The sequence below is a fragment of the Macrotis lagotis genome, chromosome 1 (genome assembly GCF_037893015.1).
Source record: "Macrotis lagotis isolate mMagLag1 chromosome 1, bilby.v1.9.chrom.fasta, whole genome shotgun sequence".
In the NCBI taxonomy this organism is placed as follows: Eukaryota; Metazoa; Chordata; class Mammalia; order Peramelemorphia; family Peramelidae; genus Macrotis; species Macrotis lagotis.
In genome coordinates this window covers 63421532-63431874 of record NC_133658.1, presented here as the reverse complement: position 1 = coordinate 63431874, position 10343 = coordinate 63421532, and the positions used below count along the sequence as shown (strand labels likewise).

The window sequence follows — 10343 nt, the reverse complement described above, 5'->3', positions numbered from 1 at the left end:
GGGCCTCTCCATTTTGGTCTCACCCATTTCCTGTCGAATCACTGGAATAAGGTGGAACCTAACCTTTCCCCATCTCCCTCTGCCTAGGAAGAAAATGACCATACCTGCTGCTACTTGGGTAGAGGGAGGGACAGTCACACAACTGGACAACTGATGAGGGGAGTCACTATTAAGAAATAAAGCCTGTGCAATTCTTTGGCTCTGTGTCCTAGAACCTAGAACCTGAGACAAGAGAGGGTGGGGTAGAGGAAAAGTACTGACTTTAGAGTCAAGGGCCCAGTGGGTCTCACCCAGAACATTCTCATTCTTTGGCCCAGTCACTACCTTCCTTCTGGCTGCATATCCTGTGATCATTTGGGAGTTCAAAAGTGTGGGCCAGCTAGAAGAAACAAAGCTTCTCCTGGGGGGACTGGTCCTGCCTGTGAAGGTCCTTCCAGAGAGTTTTCAGCAAAAGCAGCGCAACAGGGCATCACTTGCTTAGGTCCTAGGCCATTCGCTTTCCTTGCTAGGCCTTGACTCCCTCATCAATTGAGGAAGAAAGGATTGAAATGGATGATCTCTAAGGCCCCTTCCAGGTTAAAGGATCCCTCAGCCTGAGAATCCATGATGGAAAATTGAGACTGTAGAGTTTTAGTTTTTGCAAACCCAACAAAGAATTCAGTATTGGGTCTGGTCACAGCATGAAGGAACTGTAGGAGAAGCACAGATTCTCCATACCAGAAACAAGACTCATCTGAGATGTGAGAAGTGATCAGTGGGAGTCCTAGACTAGATCCAGGGAGTTTATGCTATTCCAATCCCTGGGATTCAGCCTAAATACCAATAACAGGCCTGGACTCCAAGAAAGGGACTGGGAAGAACATGAGCTCCCTGAAAGCCAGCATTCCTTAGGCCTCATCAGGTGCCCTTTGAGCTGAGCTGAAGGCTCCCATGGAAGCCATAGTGTTGCGCCAGGGTGGGAAGAGCTAGGGAAGAGCATGGTGCTCCCCCATGTAGGCTCCAACAAAGACTATGGAACAGGTAAAGTAATGCCAAGGAAGCAATTCCCCAGTGCCCCCACTCTTGGTAAGGGATTCCTTGACTGAGAAGAGGGATGACAAGCGGTGTTGGTCCTCTCACTCCAGGAAATATGGTGGAAATTGTGGAGCATCCAAGCCCTGCACTCAAGGCAGTGGTCAGCAGGGTGCCAAAGTTCTAGGGGAGAATCAAGTGGCAGGTGGGCCAAGGATAAGGTTCAGTGACTGACCTTTATTTAGAGAGTCATGGCAAGGTCAGCACCCCCAACAAAGCGGGACTGTACACAGGTCACCTGGGGCAGCTGGGCTTGGAAGCGCTCCACAGCCGCCATGCTGATGCCCTGGCACATGGACACATCCAGGACCTTCAGCTGCTGGCATGCCTTTTTGATGGTGACCAGAGTCCTGGGGAAGATGGGAAGGAGTCAATGCTGCTCCCTTTCCCTCCCTGCTAAGTCTGGGGCCAAGCCCCTGCATGCCTTCCACCCTCAAGAGGGGAACTCACTGCTCTGAGAGCTGATTGCAGCTGGAGAGGTTCAGGTGTTGGAGCCTCCTCCAGAAGTTGGCTGCCCGAGTCCAGCCCATGTCGCTCAAATGGCCACAGTGACTCAAGGACAGGTGCTCCAAGCAGGGACATCCCTTGGCCACAGCTACCAGCCCTGCATCTGTGAGCTCCAGGATCAGGCTCAGGGAAAGCTGCTTCAGATGAGGAAATTTCAGGACCTGCAGGGAGGGTCACTGGGTTCATCTATGGGGTCCTGGACCAGTGTAGCTTAGGCTTGTGTTCCTCCAAGCCAAGGGAGCCCAGAATCAGGCCCCTTCCAGTCTGAAAGCTTAGGCCTTTCTCTCTCCACTGGGTTCCAGACAGGGAGAGTTGGGTCAGAGACCCTGTAGTGGATCCTGCTTCTGTTCTTTATAGAACCTCAAGACTTAGCCAGTTCATCTTGAATGATATCTAAGCATCCAAGAGATCATCTCGTCTGACCCATATTACAGAAGAGAAGAGGGAGGCCAGTCATTGGTAGAATCCAGTTCTTTTGTGTGACCTTGGGAAAGCCAATTCCTTTTTTTCTGGTTCTATTTTCTGTGTACAATTGGGGTTTAGCCAATCCTTAAGGCTCTTTGCAGCCTTATAAACCTATGATCTGTGCCCATGCTTCAGACCTTAGACCCATGCCCCCATCTCCCCACCGCTCCCCCATTCCACTCCGGGGCTCCTTGCACCTTGGCCAGGCTGGCATCTGTCAGCTTGCTGCAGGCAGTGAGGTCGAGCTCCTGTAGGGCCCTCAGCATGAGCAATGAGGGTGGGAGCTGCTTGGTGGGAGTCTCTTGGGTGTGGGACTCGAGGGAGGCCAAGGGCTCTGGAGGCAGCTGTGGGAGGAAGAAGCCCATGTCTCCAAAGTTCCTGTTTAACTTCTGCCCTTTGTCCTTCTGGTGAGAGGGATGGGAAGATGGTTAGAGGATTGCTGAGGCCTCAAGACCTACCTCCTCCCACATGAAGGAGATCCAGCTTGGGGTCTCCAGCAGGTTGAGGCCACTGCTCAGAAGTCTCAGCAGGCAAGACCAGGCCACAGGAAGAACAATAGCACTCACATTTCTTGAGCATTTTAGAGCTGACAAAATACTTTCCTTAGAGCTGCCCTGGGAGGCAAGGAATACGTTCGAGTCCCCATTATACAGATGAGAAAGTGGAGGCTCTAAGATGGGCCACAGTCTCCTGAGTGCTACCTGCTACACCACACTGCTCTCAGACACGGGGCTCAAGCCAGACCAGGACAAAATAGGGGGCTGAGGACACTCCCCCCTAGCTCCACTGCTCACTCACCTCCTCGCCTGAATTCGCCAGCCCCAGGAGCCCCGAGTCAGTGATTTCCTTACACCAAGCGAGGCGTAGGACAGTGAGCTGGGACAGCTTGGCAGAGATGACCAGCAGGCTGTTGTTGGTGAGGGACACACAGGAAGACAGGTCTAGAACCTTCAGGCTGGAGCCTAGCCCCTGGGCTAGGGAGATCACCGAAGAGTCCTGGGGTGGGAGGGGGAGGGGAGAGGAGGAAGCTGTCATGAGCAACTCATCATTTCTTAGGCCAGGAATTGCCCTCATCAGAAATTCTAATCAAAGGTCTTATATGTGTCTTACATTGCAGATAAAGAGGGATATAGATCCATGCCCCTCTGACTCACCCATTCCATTCTTCTGTTTGTCAGCTTTCATTGCTAAGAAGTTCTCACTGTAGTCTAACTTTGGATGAGGCTGGATGAAGTGTGGCTCTAGCACTTTGTGATGCTGGCTCCTAAATCATCTTCCTGCTCTAGTCTCTTTTTCTGTTTACTTCATCCAACCTGCCACCCCTAAACTGAACCCTCCCTGAGACAGCTTTCCTATGGCATTGTCCTGGTCATGCCACCATTCTGCTCCAAAGCCTTCAATGGCTGCCCATAGTCCCCCACATCAAGCTCAAATGGCTTTGTTTGATATCCAAGGGTCTGGGTGATTTGTCTAACCAATTTCTCCCCTCTGCTAGCTGGAAGCCTTTGTTTCCTCCAGTCAAACAGCACTATTTTTCATTTTCAGATGTTTCCTGATTCTTCCTGGTAGGGAGCAAGGGGAGGTGGATCCTGTGCTCCCTCTTTCTGACCTTTCCTTCAAAGCCCACTTCATCCAGGTAGCTTCTTGCCCCTTAAGTCACTAAGACCTTCCTATGATGTGGACCACTTGTGGGCACTTGGCTGATCCAAGTGGTCTTCTACCAAAGCCTCCTCTGCTGATGTTGGATGACTTGGACAGAGGAGACCCCAGGGAGCTTCTCACAGACGGAATAGCAGACTATGGTCCCAGCAGTGGTCTGTATGCCTGTCTCCTAAGGACTACTTTAAGAATGTCTAGAAAGGCTCCTCATTAGAGGGGAGGAAGCAGTTATTTTGGTCACAGCAACTCCTTAAACAGCCTGTCCTGACTTCCTAAGCTGAAGTTGATTCTTTCATAGCTGAGAGCTGGTCTCATAAATCTAGCTGGCATTTATGGAAGGGTTTAAGATCTGCAAAGTCCTCATTCGCCTTTCATCTAGTTGCATGACCATGGGTGAGTTTCATCTCACCTTTCTGAGGCACAATTTTCTGATCTGTAATATGAGGGTAGCATTTGTACCTACCTCATATATATTTTGGAAGAAGGTGCTTTGCAAATTTTAAAGAGATTCAAGCATGCGTGCTGTCATTGTGGCCATTGTGGTTGGGGTCAAGTGATGGTGGCTGACCCTCAAGCTGAGCTTGCAATCCACCTGCACTCTCTGGTAGGGCTCAGTGTTATGGCTGCATCCCAACAGGCATCAGAGGAGGAGTCAGCTCTTACTGTATCTGGTGTTCATCTAAACTCAATTTTAACTTTTACAGAAAATAATGGGATTTTGCTTGTGGTCCTGGATCCAGAAGCTCCAGGAGGATGGCCCTGTCTGAACTCATGCTTGGCCTCTTTCCTCCTTGAGCTTTAGGGAAGAAGGGAAGGCCCAGGAGAGCCTCACTCACCTTCAGTAAGGAGCAGTAGGCCAACCTAAGAGATGTGAGTTGGGCTGGGTGACCTCTGAGGAATTCCAGCTCCTTGGCCAGCTCCCTTCCATTCACAAGGCAGCACTCTGCTATGTCCAGGCTTCTCAGTTGCTGGAGCCTGTGCAGGTCTGAGAAGCCAGAGTCTGTCAATCGTTGCAGCTTCTTCATACGCAGATGCTGCAGGCCCTGCAGACCCCTGCACACAGCCAGGAGCGCCCTATCCCCTAGCTCGGAGCAGCCACTCAGGTCTAGGCTGGTCAGGCCTTGCTGCTGATGGCACAGGGCCACCACAGCCTCAGTGGAGACATCTCGGCAACCTTGCAAGGTCAGTTCCTGCAGATGAAGCCCCACCACCTGTACCAGGGCCTGCAGAGCCTGGGGGGATAGATTTGTGCCACTTAGGTCCAGGGCCACAAGCTGCCTGGCTCGTTCTTTCAGGAAGTGAAGTATGTTGTGGAAGGAGAGCATGGAAGAGTCTTGATGGGCAGATAATCTGTGGGGGGGATCAAAGGTGATATGGCAGCGGGCCAGGGAGAGGCGCTCCAGTTTGGGGGCACAACTGCTCAGGTGGTTAAAGCTGGTGTCTGCCAAAGAGCGCAGGTTAGACAGATTGAGCTCCCGGAGGTTAGCCAGGGCCTCCTGCATCTGCTTAACTGTTTCTGGCCGGTCCAGGAGTGTCCCTGATCTGAAGAGGCTATTGCAACCACTGAGGTCCAAGACCTGGAGCCCAGGGCAGCTTGTGATGAGTTCTATGAAAGAAGCTTCTAACAGGGTGCCCCCACTTAGGGAGAGGCTGTGCAGGTGTGGGCCCAGGTAGTAGGAGACCGACTGCAGCACATTATTGGCATCAAAAGAGCCATCCAAGTTGGTGAGACTGACACAAGATACACGCCTTCGACTCAAGCTCTTGATCGAGGTGATGGAGGCAGATGCCACAGGGATGTTATATCGAATGTCTATCTGGGGGGAACAGACAGAAAAGGCTATTGGGACATAGACTAAGGAGATGCTTAGCCTTTGCATTATACTGGTTTGGGGAGAAACTGAGAACCTGGATCTGTCCAGGTACGGAAAATGGGCCTGGAGGAGATGGGTGAGAGTGAGGTCCCAGGGTGATATGGATATCAGAAGAGCAGGTATTGGATGGAAAGAAAGATGGAGGACACCAGAGATATCAGTAAATGGGAAAAGCTGATACTGTGGAGAGGTATCAGCTTAGTCCCTAAAAAAAGGACATATGTGGCTAAACGGATTAAGTACTATGCAACAGGGAGAATGGTCTTGAGAGAAAGAATGCTTAGGTAGGATAACCAGGCAGAAAGCATAAGAGGAACCTCAAATCCCCAGTGGCAGCCCCCAAACCTAAGGGCAGCCAAGTGTCTCCAGCATTAGGAATAGATGAGTGAGCACATCAACTGCTAATGATTCCATCTGTTTCACATTGAGACCCTTGGATCTAAATCTACCTCCCCAAACCCGGAAGACTTGGAGCCACTGAGTATTCAGCAATATATTTATTATACATAAGTGAAAAATTCCAAGAATGCCCTTGGGCAAGAGTTACTAAGAAAAGGCTCAAGGCAATCTTCTTTGTCTGGGCACCTTGAAGCTGGTACAAGATGATCCTGGTTTATCAGCCCCAGAGAATGCTCATTTCAGTAGCCAATGAAGTCCTGAAAAAATGATCAGAACATCTACAGACATTCTTGGCTTCTCAGCCTATTGTTCAGGAGCACAGAGATCACTCCAGTGGGGAAAGAGGAAGGCAGATACTTGTAAAGGAAGCAATGGGTGAAAAAAAAACCTTGTCAGCAGACATGATGGTGTGGGAAGGCTACCTAAAAGAGAACAGAGCTGGGAGAGACTGGGTTCAGGGCATTGGAAACTCATCATTTAAGAAGGAATTGAGATGAGAATGGAAGAGAGGAGCATTTCTTGTACTATTTCCCTCATAGGCTTGTTATGCATAAAGTTATAGAAATGTAAATTATTAGTATTATTAGTCTAGTCCAGTTTCTACACAGTCAGTACTTAATGTTTATTCAATGACTCAAATGTGAAAAATTCAGAAGAATGGTGATCTTGTTTCTGTTAGATAAATTTGTTGTGATAGTCAATTAACTAAGAAATAAAGATGGAAATAAATAATTGGAGAAACAGTCATTGGTTATTAGTCAAGCCAATAAAATTTAAATGACAATACTACTTAATTAATTTGCTTATTCTGTTTTGCCAAATTCCAAAAAGATATTTTAAAGACCTAGAAAAAATAATAAAAATTTCAAGGGTAATAATGAAAACAAAGGTAAGAAAAAGGAGTCTGTCTGTTAATATTAAATCTCAAATTATACTCCAAAGCAGTAAATTTGGAACTGGCTTTAAAAATGAGAGGTCAATCAATGGAACTGATTAGGTATATATCATCAAGAAGCAAACAAAGGCAGGAGAATAGCATTTGATAAATCCAAAGGCCCTGGTACTGGGAGGAAAGAATACCAAAACTCATGGGAAAACTGGTCATAGTTTAGCAGTAATTAGGGGTAGACCAGTGTCTTTCAGCATATTCCAAGATAAACTCAAAATGGACACAGGCACTAAATGTAAAGGTCATATCATAAACAAATTAGAGGAGCAAGAAAGAAATTACCTTTTGGAACTATGACTAGGGAAAGAGCAAATGAAAGTATTATACAGAGAAAAATTAGTATATCCAATTATATAAATTTTAATTTTATCTGATTATATAAAATTTAAGAAATTTTGTGCAAATGAATCTAAAGTAGTAAAAATTAGAAGGGGAAAAAGTAATCAGAAAAAAAGAATCTTTGCCACAAGGTTCTTTGATAAGGAGGACATCAGTATACATGTCCAAGATATATAGGAAGCTGATTTAAGGTTGTAAGACTATGAACAATTCCCAGGTAGACAAATGGTCAAAGAATATAAATAGAATGTTCTCAAAGGAAGAAATTGAAGCTATCAACAATCACAGAAAAAAAATGCTTTATCACTAAATCTCTATAAATGAAAGAAATGCAAATTAATGCAAATTTGAGGTTCTACTTCATCCTTATCAGTCTGGCAAAGATGACAAAGAAAGAAAATAACAAATATTGGAGGGGCTGTAGAAAAGTAAATAGACTTAGTGTATTGTTGTTAGAGCTACGAATTGCCCAGTCACTCTGGAAAGCAATTTGGAAAGATGCCTAGAAAGTTACCAAACTGTGCATTACCTTTGACCCAGTTATACCACTATTAGGCTTATACCTAGTCAAAAAAAAAAAGAGGAAAAGGATTAAACACCCCCCACCCCCCCACACACAAAAAAAACTTATAGCAGCTCTTTGTAACAAAAATGAGAAATTAAGATGTTGTCCTTTTGGGGAATGATGGAACAATTTGTGGCATATAAATGTGATTAAATGGTAGTATACTATAAAAAAAATAATAAAATGGACAGTTTCAGAGAAAACAGGGAAGACCTACAAGGACTGATACAGAACAAAGTGAAGAGAACCAGGAGAGCAATTTCTATAAAGATAACTTTATGGGGGAAAAAAACCTTCTGAAAGAAGACTTTAAAACTATTAGGATAATGACAAATCAAGAAGAATGAAGGTGAAACACACCATTGTCCTCTTGACAGAAAAGTAATGGAACTTAAAATGCAAAATGATGCAGTTATATATTGAGGGCTTTAATTTTTTCATTAAAAAATTCTTTTTTTGTCAATAGTAAAGAAAGATGAATAAAATTAAGAAAAATTAATAGAAAAGATTTTTAAATCTTTTAAAAAAGCCTATTCTTTCCAGTTTCCACACATGAATTACCAAGTTTTAATCCCTGAATGGTTTTTCCATCCCTGAGCAGTGGTCAGGGAGGGAAACTCCTTTGAAATCAGAGAAGTAAACAGACAACAAAAATAATAATAGAACTAATTACAAAAGCCATATATTATATATGGTAAACCACTTTATAGGAATCCAACAAAAGAGAATCGAAAACTAGAATTATATAATTTAGGATTGTAAGTAAAAGGTTAAAGGTAAAGTCAACAATATGTTCCTTTGTGCTGGACTTAATAGAAACAAGAAGAAGAAGTCAACTTTACCCTATCCATTTCCATGAGGGATGGGGGAGTAGCCAATACAAATGGGGATAAGGTACTGAATGTGCCTCTCTGGTCATAGATGGGCTTATCATCCTTGGTCTGAATGAAGATGTAGAATAATTCCAGAAAAATAACAAAGCCTAAGAAGAATAAGAACTGCCCCAGAGGGGAATGAAATGGCTGTTCTCTATCTTAGTCCTGGTACTTACTATTTGGGAAGGTAGAATGGTGACTTCCAACTGCAGTGGGGAAAAGGAACAAGTGAAGAGGGGAGGGGAGGAGAAGGAATAAAAAGTACCCTAGAAAGTAGAATTTTAAAACTGGGATGGACTTTTAGTTACTCTAGTCCAAGTCACTTATTTACAAAGGGACCAACTAAGGCACAGAGAAGCTAAAAAAAATCCAGAAATAAAATCTCTTAGAGATGTTAAAACTGCTCATTTTGAAGAGGACAGACTAAATACCATATAGACAAGTTGCATAAATGTGCTGTACCTTGATGGAAACTATAGTATTAGATAAATATGTATATGTGTAGAATTATGACTCTAGAATAAGTGTTCTTGAGGAGCATCTGCCAACTCAGCCAGCAGCCCCTCTTGGTCTCTAGGAAGGTCTGAGCTCTTAACTTGTTCACTCTTCTTTCGTTCCCTCATTTAGCAGCAAGATTGGTCAGCACTATACTTACCTCTTCCCAGCTCTCAGAGAAAACAATTGAGTAAAAATACAAATGATAACAACATTAGATATCCCATAGGTTGGCATATCTGAAACCAGCAAACAGCCTGTGGCTATAAAACCTAATCATCAAAGGGTAGTACAATATAGCAAAGCTACCATCCAGGTGCCTAGACAGAACCTCCATTCTGCCTCTTTCTGGGTAGAGAGAGGACTCCTGGGTGCCATGGTAAGCCAAGTACCCAGGTGACCTGAGCTCACTCCCTAAGTAACAGCTGTGGACTAACTGACAGCCCACAGGTTTCTGCTCGGGGATTTTGGTTAGGGTATTTATAGACTGGGGCCCCAAGCAACAGGTGGGGAGACAGAATCCAGGAGTTCTATTTTCAGGTCTCCCATGGGCAAGTCTTTAAATATGAGCTCATGAGCAGAGAAGCCAATGAAGACCAAAAGGGTAGCCTCTAGAAGAAGCCTCTTCTTCCTGGTGAGGACTCCAAACCAAATCTAGTCAGGATGCTTAGCCTGGAGAAGATATGTCTTAGGGAAAAACACAACTATGTTGTCCACATAGCTGAAGGATTATCATTTAGAAGTAAACTTACAAGTGGCTTTAACAAGGATGAATGATTTCAGCTCAGTATAATGAGGAATTTCTTAATAATTAGAACTATTCTAAAAAAGAAAGGTCAGTGAAGCAAAAGGGCATAATGGGTAGAGCTCTAGATTTGAAACCAGATGACATGGCTCAACTACTATCTGTGTTATCTTGAGAACAAGTAATTTATCTTCTTGAGGTCTCAGTTTTTTAAATCAGTAAAATAAGGAAGTTGGTCTGCATCTGTAAATTTCCTTCTTCCTGGCTATGAAATGGCATAGACATTCTGGAAAGCAATGTGGAAATGTGTCCAAAAGGTTATTGAAATAACAAAGGTTATCACACTATGCATACTCGTTGACCTGATAATACCACCAGTATTTATACTTCAAATAACAAA

The 10343-nt window shown here is 44.7% G+C and overlaps 1 protein-coding gene across 3 annotated transcripts in view; it reads right to left on the bottom strand.

Moving 5' to 3' along the window:
- Positions 1-953: 953 nt before the first annotated feature.
- The window catches only part of LOC141499816 (uncharacterized), a 22550-nt gene continuing 13160 nt past the window's right edge, over positions 954-10343 (bottom strand). Inside the window, exons 3-7 of one of the 3 annotated variants that reach the window (XM_074202585.1) lie at positions 4539-5519; positions 2842-3039; positions 2241-2387; positions 1522-1739; positions 954-1421 (exon numbers count right to left, since the gene is read on the bottom strand). In XM_074202585.1, the coding sequence (XP_074058686.1) occupies positions 1253-1421; positions 1522-1739; positions 2241-2387; positions 2842-3039; positions 4539-5519 (1713 nt within the window). In that variant the 3' untranslated portion in view covers positions 954-1252. Of the gene's footprint in view, positions 1422-1521; positions 1740-2240; positions 2448-2841; positions 3040-4538; positions 5520-10343 lie in introns of all 3 variants that reach the window. The other 2 variants (XM_074202578.1, XM_074202575.1) reach the window with 2 other exon arrangements.